The sequence below is a fragment of the Sciurus carolinensis genome, chromosome 3, assembly GCF_902686445.1.
Source record: "Sciurus carolinensis chromosome 3, mSciCar1.2, whole genome shotgun sequence".
NCBI classification, from domain to species: domain Eukaryota; kingdom Metazoa; phylum Chordata; class Mammalia; order Rodentia; family Sciuridae; genus Sciurus; species Sciurus carolinensis.
The window spans coordinates 66,861,147-66,879,339 of record NC_062215.1 but is presented as its reverse complement, the minus strand read 5'-3'; the positions used below and the strand labels follow the sequence as shown (position 1 = coordinate 66,879,339).

The 18,193-nt window shown below is 40.5% G+C and overlaps 1 protein-coding gene across 3 annotated transcripts in view; it reads right to left on the bottom strand.

Moving 5' to 3' along the window:
- Window positions 1-18,193, bottom strand: part of Psmd11 (proteasome 26S subunit, non-ATPase 11) — a 63,618-nt gene that overhangs the window by 34,086 nt on the left and 11,339 nt on the right. For 2 of the 3 annotated variants that reach the window (XM_047547743.1, XM_047547744.1), the window contains one exon: window positions 838-939. In XM_047547743.1, the coding sequence (XP_047403699.1) occupies window positions 838-939 (102 nt within the window). Of the gene's footprint in view, window positions 1-837; window positions 940-3,260; window positions 3,411-18,193 lie in introns of those variants that run through there. The other variant, XM_047547742.1, reaches the window with a different exon arrangement.

Here is an 18,193-nt window from a genome sequence, read left to right as displayed (position 1 = left end):
TAAAATAAAATCACCCATTTTAAGTCCACACAAACTTCTCTCTAATACTATTACCACTTTACTGGTCAAAGGCCTTTTCAAGAACACACCCATCATCAGATACCATCAGAATATCGTCTTAAAACCCAGCCAACAGTTCAATTACAACTAAAGTGTTGGGCAACAATATGCACAAAGTCCTAGATACCAAAGGAGAAGTGTTGAGAAGGAATTATTTAATGTCTTACTCACTCTGTCAGAAAAAAAAAAAAAAGGAAAATGGTGAATCACTTGGATACAAAATCCTAATCATTTTTAAGCAAGGAGTTTAAAGTCACTATCCTTATTAAATACATCAAAACTGCTCAGTAAAATCACTGGAGACTACTGTTGCCCATGTGTAAGGAATACACTGAATATTCAAAAGCCATAAACAAATCACAATAAAAATGGGATTTCCCTCATCTGTAGAATAAAATTCTATCACCAAAGAATTAGGGCACTGATGACACACACCTAGCCTGAAGCAGGAGGATCATAAGTTCAAGGCCAGCCTAGGTAACTGAGTGAGACACTGTCAAAATAAAAAAATTTTTGAAAAGGCTGGGGATTAGCTCAGTGATAGAGCATCCCTGGGTCCAATCCCAAACAACAACAAAAAAGTTTAAAAAGTTACTTAATTTCCTTCTAAAAAACTGAAGATCAACAAGTTGCCAAGCAAACAAAACTGAATTATACCACAAATGACCTGGGTGTGTAAAAGCAGTACCATGTTCCTTCCCTTCAACAAAATATAGTACCTTCAACCTGGAACTTCAGGTGAAAGCTTTTCAGGTACAATCCATTTGCAGCACTTACCTGCGGCTTGTCCAGTCTTTGCCAGTAGAGACCCCAGTTCGAGGATGCTCTGCTCTTTGACCTGCACTGCCTCCTCATCATTTTCCTGAATGTCACGCTTCACTGGGAGAGGAAAATAAAAGTTCTCTTAAAATTCATATTTAAAAAATGAACACTGGGGGAAAGTTCACCTCATAAGACCCATTATGAACTTAAACATATTAACCAATAAATTCTAAATTCAAAAACTAACAAAAGGAGGGGGGAAAAAAACTTCTAAACAAGTAAAATGGTCATATATATGTAGAACACACTCCCCACATAAGTCATAAAAAAATAGATTCCTCTCTTTAAACATGCTTTTTCATTATATTCACAGGAATTTCCCTTACACCATAAACATTGAGATTTCTGTTGTGACCACTTGACTAAAATTAAAACAAGTCCTTCACACCTATGGTACTAAGCTCCATGCTAATCACTGTTATGTAAAGATAAAAAACATGCCTGTACATCTCTACCACAAACTAAAATTAAATGATCAAGTTATTGATGACTATAAAGTCAAAAGCCTTTCATTAAACTTCAGATCCGTGGAAAGCTTCAGCCCATAGGTGTATTAGGGATAAACAATTCTGTAAAGAGCTCAAAGCTTCTATCAAAGTTCCAGTGTGATCTTGAACAGTTACACTTATGAGACTGCTGCTCCATAATGGATTTAGGTCCTGTTAAAATAACTTTCTGTCCCACTTTCAACTGTTAATAATTATTTGAACACTTGAACATCTAATAGCCTCTCCAAGTTTGTATTGTTAATTTTAGTGAACTTCAACAGTTACCACTTCTCTTACAAAGCATCATGACTTGACAAAAACCAAGATTTTGATACTCCATGATGGAATCTGGAAAAAGTAAGGCTGTCACCATCATGACTCAAGTTTGCTCTTACAGGGAAGCTTTCAGGGAACTCCCTCCTAGTACAGTGAGCAAAAGAGAAATATTTTAATGGTAATATTTACCATAATTTCTACTATCTGAAGAACAAAATATTAGGAACTAGGCATAATAAAATGCATGCTTCTCACATTAGTTTAAATACTGATGTGTAGTCAGAATAAAAAGACATATGTAACAGTGATTGAGATGACTCTGATTCTGTAACTTTAACAGACTTAAGATCAAAACTTCAACAGGAAACACCCTTTACCATATCATTCCTTCAAAGATGCATCTTGATTCCCCACTCCTCTCTTTATCTAATACCCCCAAAGATAAAGACATCAAGATCTTGTCACTGTCCTTTCTACAAGCAAGTCTGGAGCACCGAAATTCAACAGATTCAGTAAGTCAACATAAACACTAACAACCTGGAAGTCCTACAAACACGTGCATTCTCATACTACTTGTTGATCCAATTCGAATCTTCTCAAGCTACATTTAAAAGACCACATTACTACCAAGTACCGTAAAGAGTTAGCCATACCCTGGTTGAACCCTTCATGATTAAACATTGAAAGCCTTCTCTGTCATCATAAATTTATTCCTGTTCACATATGAATCCCAGTAGAACGCGACTAGATGGGACTCTCATTTCAACTTTCCTGTTGTGTGCAGGTTTAAGATAATCAATACCACAGTATCAAGAAAAAATTTTTTTCCTTTTCTCCAGCAACGTGCAGTAGGCTGATTCCACACAAGTTTCCTGAATTCCACACAACTGACAACTAACTCCCTGAACTAACTTTCAACAGAGGAGAACGGGACGATTAGTGAGTCACCTCCTCCAGTCCGGCGGTCCCACCCGATACTTAGCTCCTACACCGGCCACCTCCTCAACCAAAAGTCAAACTAAGGTGTGTGTCACCCCTAAATTTCCCACGTTCAGAAATATGCCCTCCTTCATCGGAGCCTCCCGCTGAGAGGTGGGGAAAAACAGCAGCACCAAGGGTCCTGTGGAAGCAAACTCCAAGAGAAGAGCCAGCACCCGCGCTTCCACCCTGAGCAACCTGTGCTTGATAACAACGGCGGGAAATGCCAGCCCTAAGTCAAGGCCTTTCAACTCGACACTCTCCTGACCGGTTTATAACCAGCCCGCCGGCCGGCACTGCTCCGGGTCCCGGGCCAGCTCGTGCGGGCCAGAGCAGGGGACAAGGCTGAAGAGGGGTGGGGGCCCGGTCCGGCCCTCCCTTCCACTCCACGCTGAGCCCACCGTGAGTCAGCAGCCAGCAGGAGGAGGTTCTGGTTGCCTCGGGGCTTCCCATCGAACTGGGACCCCGGGGGGTCCCGGGAGCCCCGAGCGGCCTGTGCCCCCGGCCCGGCCCCCCTCACACACACAGTGAGTCAGCAGCACCAGAGCCGGCTAACCCGGTCCCTCTCCGCTGCCACCGACCGACACAGGCCGCGCTGGACCAGCGGGGCCGCGGGGATGGCGCGGCGACCTTTACCGATGGAGTGGAGGATGTCGATGGAGGCCTCCCGGTCGGTGCTGAGTAGAGACTGAGCTCTCTGGAACTCCACCACCGCAGCAGCCGCCATCTTACCGCTCTCACACCGTCCCCGGCCGCGGCCGCCGACGCCGGAAACACGCAGCCGGAAGGTCCGCCCTCGCGTTCCTCCCCCCGGATCCCCCGCCTCCCTTCCCAGGGCACCCCGGGAATTGTAGTCTCCCGGCTCCGCGGTGGGTGACGGGTGACCAGGCAAGCGGAGGCAACTCGAGGGTGGGCTGCCAGTCCCGCAGCACCGCCTGGTGGCCTGCGAGGAAAGGGGCAGTGCCCAAGGTTAGTCCCCCTCCACCCAAAAAGAGCCTCTGACAGCGACTCCTCCAAGAGGAGTTTTTCCATACCTAAGTATTCAAAGAAAGCTGGATTGCTTTGTAGTTTGCACGCTTAACCATCCATTCAGGGCGACAAATGACCTTCTAAAAGTGCTCGCTATGTGGCAAGGAATAGCACCATTCAAATGCATTCAAGTGTCTATCATTTGCCAGCCCGCCCTCAATCCAGACTTGAATCCTACAGAATTCGAGCCAGCCTGTGTTTAAACCCACCAGTGTCACAGGACACTGTCTTTCCCACATAGCCCATTTAATCTCGGGACAGAGCTGCACGTTATAAAATGGACACTGTCTCAATAAATACTTATTGTGATTCACACATAAATCTCACCCCAGTTCCTCAGTTTAAAAAAAAAAAAAAAAAAAAAGATTTTCATTGTGTATCTCTACTTCCTTCAACTAAAATAGGGTATCTGTGAGGATGTCGAATGGAGGGGGAAAAGACATTCATTCTCTTGACAACTGAGAGTAAAATTTAAAGAAGCTGCCAAAACTGTATAAAAGCAGTTCAATAAAAGAAAGGGCTTTCTCTGGGTGATGACAATCCAGAAGTGGAATTTGCTCTACCATAAATGGACCTGTAAAGGGAACCAAGATTGCACTCCTCTGTGACTGGACAATGCAATGTATACATCTCCTTTTATCCTCCCAGCGATGTTCTGTGAAGAAGATATCATCTACTCTTCCTTAATAGATGAGGAAACAGGAGATTTGATGAAACTCAGATAGTCACTGACAGTGTTGAGAACTGACAGGGAATATGTTCCTAATTCCTGGGTGTGTTCAAATGAAAATCAGATAACATCTCATCAAGTTGCAATCAGGCTTCCTTTGTTGAGGAGTTTGATTAAATGGCTTCTAAATTTCTCCCAACTCTTTGAGATTCTACAAATGTCAGTGTAAAACTAAGTCTTTGTGCAAGAAAGGTATTCCTCCCTTTTTTGTTTTTTGTTGTTTTGTGTGGTGCTGAGGTTTTAACCCAGGAATTAGGATGCTAGACACGAGTTATATCCCTAGTTCCTAGAATGTTAGTGGGTTACAAAACTCCAAAACTGAGAACAAGCCAAAAGTTGTTATTCTAAAGAGGAACAATTTATAAGCTGGCATAGTAGCACAGGCCTGTAATCTTGGCTACTCAGGAGGCTAAAGCAGGAAGTATCAAGTTCAAGACCAGCCTGGGCAATTTAGCAGGACCCTGTTTCAAAAATAAAAAGGGGTGCACACCCGCTCGAGATGCTGAGGCAGGAGGAGCTTGAGTTCAAAGCCAGCCTTAGCAACTTAGGGAGGTTCTAAGCAACTCCCGAGAGACCCTGTCACTAAATAAAATACAAAAACGGGCTGGGGAAGTGACCCAGTGGTTAAGGGTCCCAGGGTTTAATCCCCAGTACCAAAAAAATAAAAAGGTTGGAGGTGTAGTTCAGTGGTAGAGCACCCCTGGGTTTAATCCCTAGTACAGGGAGGGAGCAAGGGAGGGAGGAAAAAGGGAAGAGAAAGAAAGAACAACTTCTAAATAAGAACTACCAGTTATCTCCTCAAAGAAATCACATAGACCCATCTCTCCAGTTTGGGGTCTTCATGCACATTTGTGAAGATGGTTACTCATTCTGGCCTGAAGAATTCTGAATTAGGGAGGCTGGCTAACACACATTACAATAAGGAGAAAGGGTAGCAAGGGGGCAGGGCATGTTTAGCATGGCAAGACTCCTATGGGCAAAGTAAATAGAAAAGATGGATTTTTTTTTTTTTTTTTTTTTTTTTTTTAGTACCAGGGATTGAGCCCAGGGTGTGCTTAACCATTAAGCCATATCCCCAACACTTTTTGAGACAGGATCTTGCTAGATTGCTTAGGGATTCACTATGTTGCTGAAGCTGGTCTCAAACTTGTGATCCTCCTACCTCAGCCTCCTGAATCACTGGGATTACAGATACGCAACATCACACCTGGCAGCTAGGATCTTTTTTTTTTTTTTTTTTTTTTTTTTTTTTTGCGGTGCTGGGGATCGAACCCAGGGCTCTGTGCTTGCAAGGCAAGCACTCTACTGACTGAACTATCTCCCCAGCCCAGCTAGGATCTTCTTGAAGGGACCTACTCAATAGAGCCATCTGTCAAAGTAAGGAGACCTATTAATCAGAGGCTGGAAGTGCAGATTCCAGGAGGAAGTTACTAAACAGTTCTAGGTAGAGCTTCCAAAGAACACTTTCCCTACAAGAAAGAATCAGCACCTGGTTTTGCCTCTGATGCCTCTTAGAATCATGTAAAGATCTTTACCTTTTATAAACCTTCCAACTCCTCTGCCCTTCTCACCTGCCCCTCACCCCAGAATACCCAGAAACAGCAAAATGAAAGAGAAAATGAAAAGTGTAAAAATATAGACCAACAAATTTTTAACTGCCTGGGGGCTGGGAAGAAACTTAAATTAGACATAAAATTGAAGTTTTAAAAAAAAATATATAGGGCTGGGGAGATAGCTCAGCTGGTAGAGTGCTTGTCTTGCAAGCACAAGGCCCTGAGTTCGATCCCCAGTACTGCAAAAAAACAAAATATATATATATATATTTAGTTGTTGATGGACCTTTATTTTATTTATTTATATGTGGTGCTAAGAATCAAACCCAGTGCCTTACCCATGCTGGGCAAGTGTTCTACCACTAAGCCACAACCCCAATCCATGAAACTGAAGTTTTGACTTAGGCTAGACTGAACTTTTAATCATTACAAATGACTTTAAACAGATTTAGGAAGCCAGACATAATGGAGCATACCTGTAGTCCCAGTTATTCAGGAAGCTGAGGCAGGAGGATCGCTTGAAACCAGGAGTTCAAGACAAGCCTGGGCAACATAATGGGACCCCATCTCAAAAGATAAAATAAAAAAGGTGGAGATTTGGGAGATTTGCCCAAGGTGTCATCAAGGGGAAGGGAAGGGAAATTCATCAGAGCATGGATATAGTTTGTATTACCATCAAGTCCTTCAGTATATCTGTCTTAGTCCATTTAGGCTAAGAAACTACCATACACTGGATAGCTTATAAACAAATTTATTTCTCACAGGTTGGAGGTTGGGAAGTCCAAGATCAAGGTACTATCATATTCATAGAGAGTACCTTCTGCTTGTGTCCTTACAATGTGGAAAGGGACAGCAGCTCTCTGGGACTCTTTTATAAGGGCATTAATTCCACTCATGAGGGCTTTGTCTCAAGAACTAAGCACTTCCCAAAGGTTCCACCTCCTAATACCATCACATTGGTGATTAGGTTTTCAGAATATGGAAGGTAACTCAAACACTAAGACCACAGCAGTAATTGTTATGGTACCATTATCTGCTCAACTTCCTAGGTTCCTGTATTATTTAGGGTTCTCCAGAGAAACAAAACCAATAGAAGACAGATTAGATAGAAGATAGAAAGGAAAGGAAAGGAAATTTAAACTGGTTGTGGTGGTGCATGCCTGTAATCCCAGAAGGAGGATTGCAAGTTCAAAACCAGCCTCAGTAATTTAGCAAGGCCCTAAGCAATGTAGAGAAACCCCATATCAAAATAAAAAATAAAAAAGAACTGGGGATGGTTATGGAGGTTGAGAAGTTCCATGATCTGCAATCTTCAAACTGGAAAACCAAGAAAACCAATGATGTAATTCAGTCTGAGTCTGAAGGTCTGAGAATCAGAGAGATAATCCTGTAAGTCCCAGTCTGAGTATAAAACCTGAGAACTAGGAACACCGAGGAAGAAGATGAATATCCCAGATCAAGTAGAGTGAATGCACTCTTCCTCTGACTTGTTCTTCTATTTAGTCTTTCAATGGATTAGATGATGTCTATCCACATTGGTGAGAGCTATCTTCTTTACTCCGTCAACCCATTCAAAATTTAATATTTTCTGGATACACCCTCACAGACACACCCATAACCATCTGCCATGTGTATGGACATCCCTGATCCCAGTCAGGTGTATGGGCATCCCTTGTCCCAGTTAAGCTGACATGTCAAATTAACAATCACAGTTCCTAAACTATTCCTCTATCCTCCAACCATTGTCATCATAATTAATTACTCTTAGTTTTTCCTCAGGGTTACTGGTTCTACACTATCTCTCTTACATCATTTAAAGACTGTGATTGAAGGATGCTATATATATGAGCTCCTATTGTTCCTTCTGTTTGTTTGTTTGTTTGGAACTAGGGATTGAACTCAGAGATGCTTTATCACTGAGTCATATCCCCAGCCCTTTTAATTTTTGAGACAGGTTTCACTAAGTTGCTGAGGCTGGCCTCCAACTTCTGACCCTCCTGCCTCAGCCTCCCTAGTTGCTGGAATTACAGGCATGAGCCACTATGCCCTGCTGCTCCCTCAGTTTGGAGGTACAAAGTGATATCCCAGGAGATGCAAGAGACTGGATGGCTTATTACATATGTCACCCTTGATTAGCCCCCTTTTCACATCAAGTCCAAGGGAATGATCTCTAACTTACACCTTTTCTTAATCTTTCAAATTGTATCAACAATCAGAAAACGCAATGAAAGGACCATAGGCTTTGGAATCACATATTTGCTTTCAAATTCCAGACACTTTAGCAGCTTGGTGACTTTAACAGGTTTCTTAATTCTTTGATCTTTGATTTTCTCATCTAGAAAACAAGGATGATAAATCTAGCTCACAAGGTTGTTGTAATATGGGACAGGTGAATAAATGCCATTTTTTTTCTATGCAGTATCTTCATTACATAATACTGAAAAGTGATCTATATCACAGGGATCACAAACTACTACTTAGTAGTGACCTATCATTGCCTACATTAGAGGTAAGAATGTCCCTAAACTTAAGTAGAATATAAACAATCATTCTCAGGAATGTGACATTCGCAAGCTCACTAAAAGCTCCCACCCACTCTCTTCAGTTAGTTGTCTTGCCATTCTACACTTTTGAGATTTTTCATACCTTCTTTCCATGTGTCTAATATTCCAGGAAATATTGGGAAAACCTGGCTAGCATCCCTTCTTCCTGTGGTCCACAAAGATTTATATCATCAGGCCCCTGTTTACTACTTCTCCAGATTCTACTCCCATCACTTTACCCTGTACACTGCTCAGTTGGCTCCTTTTCTCTTTCTTGCTCTCTCTCTTCCTCCCTTTCAAAAAAGCTAAGGGCTTCCCTACCTCAAAGCCTTCATATTCGTCAACAGGTTTTAGCTCAAAGATCACTTCCACAGAGGCCTTCTGTGCCACCCCATTATGAACCATCTCTTACACCTTCATTCTGGTAACCATTACATCCTTCTACTTATTTCCTTCCTAGCATTTAACATAGTCTGTGATTTTTTTTTATTTTTTTATTACCTTTGTTTATTCATTTATTTTTACATGGTGCTGAGGATCGAACCCAGCACATGCTAGGCAAGTGCTCCACCACTTAGCCACAACCACAGCCCCACTCTGTGATCTTATCACTTATTTAAAGCTCATTTCCTTCCAAAAGGTTGCAGGAGCTGGGCATGGTGGATCACACCATAATCCCAGCAACTCAGGAGGCTGAGGCAGGAGGACTGCTAGTTGGAAGCCAGCCTCAGCAATTTAGTAAGGCCCCAACTAAGCCACTTAGTGAGACCCTGTCTCAAAATAACAAATAAAAAGGGCTGTGGACGAGGCTCAGTGTTAAGCACCTCTGAGTTCAATCCCTGATATCAAAAACAAACGCACAAACAAAGGTTGCAGGAATCTTGCCAATTCACAGCAGTGCTTTGCATGTGGCCAACATTCAGTAGTTGTTGGATGATGAGTGCTAGTATCTGTCCCATCACAATCTTCTGTGGCCCTAAACAGCTATGTTTCATACTGTGTCACTCTGTTCATCTTAGACCTTGCTGATAGGTTTAAAGTAGGGGTCAGAGACTATTACAGATCAGTCAGTCTTGTAGGTTTTATAGGTTGTGGATTGGAAAGACAACTGGGCCAATTCAATTGGGGGACTGAGAGACTGATTCAGGCAAGAGAATTGAAAGCAAAATCTGTCACTTGGAACCAAATAAAGCCAAACTGACAGAAAACTAGACAAGTAGCAGGAAGCAGGAATATCATGGAAGGGAACCTAAACATCTCCTGAAGGCTACCTCAGTTCCAACAGCCTTCTCCAATCTCGTTCCACTCCCATACAAAACACCCACCCACACGGTATTCCTCATTCGTGGACTATGACATGGTCCCTTCCAAATATCCTCTAAACCTTCTTATTACATAAGGAAAAAAAGATCCGGAAAAAAAGATTGTGTGTAATTATATCTTTAATTACTCTCTAATATTTGGGGGGGGGGCGGGTTACTGGGGTTTGAACCCAGGGGCACTTAACCACTTAGCCACATCCCCAGTCCTTTTTTTTTTTTTTATTTTGAGACAGGGTCTTGGTAAGTTGCTTAGGGCCTCACTAAGTTGCGGAAACTGGCAACTTAGAGATCTTGAACTTGAGATCTTCCTGCCTCAGCCTCCTGAGCACCTGGGATTACAGGTGTGTACCACCTTGCCCATCTTTTCTTTATTTATTGATTGTTCAAATGAATATAAAATTCTTATCCTGACACTTATTTTCACTCAGCATTTTAAAGATATTAAAGATGATTGCTTTCAGTCTAATTAAAGTTCCTTTGAGTTAATTTGTTTTTCTCTCTGGTTCATTTTAATCTTTTCTGTCCTACGCTTTTATCACCTTCACTAAAGAGTACTATACACTGGGGCTGGGGTTGTAGCTCAGTGGTAGAGCAACTTGCCTAGCCTGTGTGAAGCACTGGGTTCGATTCTCAGCACCACTTATAAATAAATTAAAGGTCCTTCAACAACTAAAAAAAAAAAATTTTTTTTAAATACTGATTAAACACAGTATGCTTCCTGAATCTGAAGAGCCATATCTTACATTAATTCTGGAAGATCTCAATGATTACCTCTTCAAATAGCACCTTCTCTCCCTTTACTCTTAGAAATCCTACTAGATGTAAGTTAGGGCTGCATTATCCAAGGCAGTAGTCACTAGCCACATGACTACTGAACACTTGAAATGTGGGTAATCTAAACTGAGTTGGGTGCTTCTTAAGTGTAAAATACACATTCATTTATCAAATATTTATTGAGTCCCTGCTACTTTCCAGGTACTAATCAAGTCACTGGGAATATACAAAAACATAAGGAAAGCCCTCAATTGGAAAGACAATTGAGTAAATGTAACAACATCAAGTAGTTACAAAGAAAATAAAGGCAAAATACTACAAGTGATGGGGTGTCATATTAGAGTGACAGGAAAAAGACACAGAGAAAATTATATTTAAGCACAGAACTGAATAGAGAGAGGAAGGAGCCATATAGCCATGTGGAAAACTAGGAGATAAACATTGTACACAGAGGCAAAGTCAGATGGACATTCATAAAAGAGGGAAGTATTTCATGGTTATGAAGACCAGTAAGGAAGTAAGTGTAGCTGGAACTGATTGGCTAAAAAAAGAGAATGGTGGAAGATGTAATCAGAGTGTCTACTATGGACCAAGCCTTCAGCTCCTAAATGGCACTGTCGCCTTCAGATTAGTTGGAGAGTGGTTGTTTTTTGTTTGTTTTGTGATACTGGGGATTGAACCCAGGGGTACTCCACTACTAAGCTATATCCCCACCCTATTTATTTATTTATTTTTTTATTTAGAGTCAGGATTCCACTAAATTGCCCAGACTGACCTCAAACTTGAGATCTTCCTCCCTCTAGAGTCATTGGGATTACAGGTGTGCACCACTGCACCCAACTGCACCAAGTGAGGTCTTTGTTGCATTTATTATACTTAACTTAGCATGTCTAGATGTTTTATCATAGGAGGCTTTTCCTGTTACCTAGTCAGCAATATTTATATACTCCTCTAAAACAATGATCTCCTAAACAAAGTGGTGGGAAAAATTAGAATTTCCTTTTAACTTAAAAAAATAAGGTAACAGTGAACTGAAAATGTAGCTCAGTGGTAAAACACTTGGCTAGCATGCTTGAAGCCCTGGTTTTCCTGGGTTCTATCCCCTGTATAACACAAAAATTTTTTAAAAAGGAAGGAACTCGTGTTTATTCCTGTTTAACACATGAACAAACACTGACCACTCCCTCACCAAGATTCAGGAAGAGCAGGAGTCCACAATTCAGAGAGATGGGTAGTGCTACCCTCACATGTTAATTCACCTTGTATTTTGTGATGTTTTGCAGATGTGGAGACCTCATTCAATTTAAAAACACTCATTTTCATAAAATATATAAAAAGTATTAAAGAACTGAACATAACATGGGCATAGGAAAACCAAAAGAAAAATAACAGGCAGAACCTTCAGCTTCTAAAACAAGCTGAAGCCACAGAGTAACCACAAACATCTAATGATCATTAGATCAACCATAATGGTCTAAGATCTGATAAAAAGAAAATAAAACTTAAAAGGAAGATATTTGAAATAGGAATTTACATCCCCTATTACTCAAGATATTCTTGTAATAAAGTTAAGTTAAAAAGTGATTTTTAAGTATTTTTCATCTTTAACTTCTAAATGTTCTATTCATGTCATAATATAAAATTAATTTAGCTGGGCATGGTGGTGCATATCAATCCCAGAAGCTAGGGAAGGTGAGAGAGGAGGATCACAAGTTCAAGACCAGCCTGAGCAACTTAGAGAGTCCCCAATCAACTTAGTGAGACCCTCTCTCAAAATAAAATATTAAAAAATGCTGGGAATGTGTCTCAGTGGTTAAAGCATCTCTGGGTTCAATCCTTAGTACCAAAAAAAAAAATTAAAGATGGAATATTGCTTATAATTTAATTGTTTAAAAGTACAAAAGATACAACTTAATGTGCATACTGGAGAATGTACATTCCCCTTTTTGTCAAGTAGGTACATAGTTAAAAATTTAGGGGTTAGGGATGTAGCTCAGTAAAGTGCCCCAGGATTAAATCTCCAGTACCAAAAAACAAAAACAAAAACAAAACAAAATAAAAACAAAAACAAAAACACAGGCACACATTGAATTCTGAGCCCAGCACGTTGGCAATACCTGTAATCCCAACTACTAGGGAAGTTGAGATAGGAGGATTGCAAGTGAGAGGCCAGCCTCAGCAATTTAATGAGAATTTTTCTTAAAATAAAAAATAAAAAGGACTGGGGATGTAGTTCAGTGGTAAAAGCACCCCTGGGTTCAATCCCCAGCATCAAATACAAAGCCAAAAAGGGCCTGGTGGTGTTGCATGGTGGAAGAACACTTGTGTAGCACATGCAAGACCCTAGGTTCCAACCCGAGTTGTACCATGGGGAAAGATAACAAATTGGGAGATGCTGCTTTAAAATACCCACCACCACCACAACACTCCTAGTACTAAATTTCTCCTCTGCTATTTCCAAGTATTTTATATAATCATAGATCACATATGTTATGATTTTTCACCAGTAGGAATGCAATGATGCTAGAAGAGGAGCTTGCTGCCTGCCACCAGATAAATGAAATGGTACAAATATATCTATAGAGGAAAAAGATATTAATGTCTATAGGCTGTTAAATCAGAGCAGGAGAGTATTTTCTTCATCTTTATGCTAACAGCTCTTAGGGAAAGACTTAGTACCTATTGGTTGGGTAGATGGCTGGTCCAGGTTTACAACTGATCTTTCTAACCTAATTTACCAGAGAGCCGAATAGAAGTAATGCTAAGAATGTTTTATTAGGGGGAGATCCAAGATGGCGGACTAGAGGGAGGCTGAGTTTCTTGTCGCTCCATAACTCAGATTTCAAGCAGAGGATATCTGTTTCTTGGTGAGGCAGTTTTTGCAACTTATAGATCCCCTGCTGTTTATCCCATTTGTCTACTGCAATCATCTGCAGTCTGCCAGCGTATCAACTACTTTTTGAGTGCAGATTGCTCACGGTCTAGCACCTACCATTCACCATTTGCCTGCTGCTTGCCTGTCCATCGCCTGCCTTTCACCTACCCATCACCCACCACCCGAGGTTCACCTCCCAATCATCCAACAGCAGTCAGCAGACTGACCACAGATCACCAGTGGAGGACCAGCTGCCCGTTGTTGCTTGGAAGTTCACTGTCACAATACCTGCAGGATCCCTCAGCCCTACGGATCACTCCCTACCTCAGGGGTCCTCACATCGACTGACTGCTCCCCGCCACCAGGACCCCCAGACTGACTGATTGCACCCCGCCTCCAGGATCCTGCAACCAGACCGACAATACCTCACTTCCAGGACCCCTGCCTGACCAACCGCACCTTGCCTCCAGGACCTCCAACCCACCACGCAAATAGAAGAAAAAGTAGGCCCAGATCTCCATGATGTTAGCTTAGGACCAGACTTCCTTAACAAGACCCCCATAACACAAGAAATAAAAGCCAGAATCCATAAATGGGATAGATTCAAACTAAAAAGTTTTTTGTTAGCACAGGAAACAATCAATAATTGAAAAGAGAGCCTACAGAGTGGGAGAAAATCTTTTCCATACACGCTTCAGACAGAGCACTCATCTCCAAAGTTTATAAAGAACTTAAAAAACTTTACACCCAAAATACAAAGAACCCAACCAATAAATGGGCTAAGGAAATGGGCAGACACTTCACAGAAGAAGATATACAGGTGATCAACAAATATATGAAAAAGTGCTCATCATCCCTGGTAATTAGAGAAATGCAAATTAAAACCACCCTAAGATTTCATCTAACTCCAATTAGAATGGCTATTATCAAGAACACAAGTAATAAAAAGTGTTGATGTGGATGTGGACAAAGAGGCATACTCGCACATTGCTGGTGGAGTTGCAAACTGGTGCAGCCACTCTGGAAAGTAGTATGGAGATTCCTCAGAAAGCTTGGAATGGACCCACGATTTGACCCAGCTATCCCACTCCTCGGTTTACACCCAAAGGACTTAAAATCAGCATACTACAGTAACACAATCACATCAATGTTTAGAGCAGCTCAATTCACAAGAGCTAGATTGTGGTACCAACCTAGATGTCCTTCAACAGATGAATGGATAAAGAAACGTGGAATGTATATACAATGGAATATTACTCAGTCATAAAGAAGAATAAAATTATGGCTGGTGAATGGATGAAGTTGGAAAATATCATGCTAAGTGAATGATGCCAAGCCCAAAAAAACCAAAGGCCAAATGTTTTCTCTGATAAGTGCATGGCAAATACATAATGAGAGGGGGGGATGGGGGTAAGAGAAGAATGAAGGAACTTTGGATGGTGTATAGGAAAAAGGGGTGGGAGGGGGTGTGGATGGAAAAACAGTAGAATGAAACAGACAGTATTACCCTATGTATATGTATGATTACATGAATGATGTGAATCAACGTTGTTTAGAACCATAGAAATGAAAAGTTGTACCCCACTCCCAAAAAAAAGAAGCCATCAGGAATGTGTTGCTGAGGAGCCTTTGAAATGTGTTAGCCCTAACTGAGATTTCCTTCCTCCCTCCCTCCTTCCTTTTTGTCCTGCTGAGGATCAAACCCAGGACAGGGCCTCGCACATTGAGATGTGCTTTAAGTGTAAAATGCACACCAGAGTTTGAAGACTTAGCATACAAAAAAGGAATGTAGATTCAAATGCATATGTTGAATAAACAGGGGAAAAAAAAAAAAAAAAAGAATGTTTTATTAGGGGCTGGGGTTGTGGCTCAGTGGTAGAGCACTTACCTAGCATGTGTGAAACACAGAATTCCATCCTCAGCACCACATAAAAAAATAATTAATTAAAGAAAAGAAAGAATGTTTTATTAGAGGTGGGGTAAAATTCAGAAAGTAAAGTATCAAAAATAGTGCTTGATCATCAAACTGTATAGAACTAGCACAATTTAGGGAAGGGGTAGATTTTTAACTGGTTTTTACTTTCTTACCTACTTTTGTCACTTCTATTTCTTAAGTTTTCATAATGTATACAAATGTATAACTTCTTAAAGTATCTATTTCATTATGATTTTCAGAATTATTAGTATAAAATTTTCTAAGTTTTTTTATCACCATAAAATCTGACCCCATCTATTTTTTCTTTTTTCCAATCTTTCTACTTTGCTTTTAGTCTTAATAGAGATTTGTCTGTTTCAGTGCTCTTTATAGATTACCTCTTGGATTTATTCATTAATTCAATTGTTCTCTGGGCTTGTTATTCATTAATTTCTGCTTTGATCTTTACTCCTTTTTCTTTTCTTTCTTTTTTTATTCTGTTGCTCATTTTTTAGTTTTATGAAAAATGCTTAGTCCGTCAGGCATGGTAAAACACATTTATAAGTGGCTCAGGAGACTGAGACAGGAGGATCATGATTTTCAAGCCAACCTCAACAATTTAGCAAGGCCCTAGGAAATTTAGTGAAATCTTACCTAAAAAAAAAAGAAAAATGCTTAATCCATTTATTTGCATTCACTCATTCATTCTTTCCAGCCCCCCATACTTGGGGTTGAACCCAGGGCCTTGCACATGCTAGGCAAGTACTCTACCACTGAACTACATTTCCAGTGCGTTTTTAAATTATTATTTTATTTTGAGACAGGATCTTGATAAATTGCCCAGGCTGGCCTCAAACTTGCAATCCTCTGGCAATCACCTTCTGTGTACCACCACACCGGGCTTTTTTTTATTCTTTCTTAGTAATAAAAGAATCTGAAGTTTTGTAGGTAAGCAAAGAGTAAAAAGAATTGCACATTGGATGATTAGCCTGGAGAGAACTAGGACTTCTAGTGTTGAAAGTTGGTACCAAGAGTGGTAACCTCTCTCATTTTGAAATTTCAAAAGACTTCACCTTCCCACTCTGTTCCTTGCCTGTGTGCCCTATGCCCACCAGTTGACACATACCACCTCTAAAGAAAGAAATCTGAGCCAACTTATCTACTCAATAAACAGATTACCTACACATAGTATAAGTAGCCACACTTGATGTGTATGTGTAGCATACATGAATAGAAACTTTCTGAGGATACTATTTGGAATTTAAAAACAACTCCTTTTCCTTCTCTGAATTATCTCATTTCTTCCAAGGTGGAATTTTTGTTTGTTTATGTTGGATCTCCTCTGTGTGCTGTGCAATTTCCCCAAATGTCTAGGAATTCTTGGTTGCCCATTCATATTTAATAATATAGGTATGGGCTAATGTTTATTTTGCTCCATTCTGTGAGGTGCTGGGAACATATAGGGACACCAAAAGTTCACAAGTTAGAGACTCTGCTACTGAACTAAACATTCCCTGATATCACTCCAACTACAGTGATGATACAAAAGTCCCAAACCAACAACAAGGACCCAAGGAAGAACAATTAGAGAGGGAACTCAGGCCCCACCCTGTGGCATCTACTCAAACATCAAAAACAGAGAGAAATCTCAGAACAAATAAGATAATTACACAAAAAAGGGCACACACACACACACACACACACACACACACAAAGAGGTAAGAGAATCTGCCTCAAGTGATGAACAAGTACAAGATCTCTGAAAACATGAGGAAACAGACAAACAAATCTCCTCGCAAAAATCCACAATCCCCCAACAAAGGAACCCACTGATAGGAAGGTGGACAAAAATCCAGAGAAAGATTATAAAAAATTGATTATTAAAATGTTCAGTGAACTAGGAATTAAGAGGGCAATTACAGAAGATGAGACACCAATTTAATAAAGAAATAGAAATAGTGAAAAGAAACTAAGCAGAAAATTCCAAGAAATGAAAGACACAGTCAAATTAAGAACTCTCTTGAAGGCATCACTAACAGATTAAAATGTATAGGAAATACAATATCAGTCCCTGAAGACAGAACTTCAGGCCTTGAAGACAGGGTAATGACTTGATTATATAGAATGAAATAAAGGGGGGAAATTTATAGAACATGAACAGAATATACAAGAACTCTGGGACAGCATTAAAAGACCAAACCTGAGAATCACTGGAATAGAAGAGAACATAGAGACACAAACTAAAGGCATAAAGAACATTTTCAATGAAATAGTTGGAAGAAAACTTTTCCCTTACCAGAAATGAGATAGACATCCACATTAGAAGGCTTACAGGACCCCCAAATACACCTAGTCGAATAAGAAGCTCACCAAGATATGTCATAAGCAAATGCTTAACATAGAAAATAAGGAAAGAATATTAAAAGTCACAAGAGAGAAACATCAGGTCACATTTAGAGGCAAACCAGTAAGACTCACCTCTGATTTCTCAGCTCAGATCCTAAAATCAAGGAGGGTCTGAAGTGAGATATTCCAAGCCCTAAAAGAAAACAACTGCCAGCCAAGGTCACTATACCCAGCAAAGCTCAGTTTCAAATTCAAGGGGAAAAATTTTTTTTCTACAACAAGAAAAAAGAATTAATGAGCAGCAAGTTAACACTACAAAGATGCTCAAAGACAAACTGCACACGGAAGAACTAAAAAAAATTTCCAAAGCTCCCAGAGGAATTTCAGTAGAAGAATAATCTGATGAGAATCAAGATATGGTAGGCTGGGGATATAGCTCAGCTCGTAGAGGGCTTGTCTGTCAAGCACAAGGCCCTGAGTTC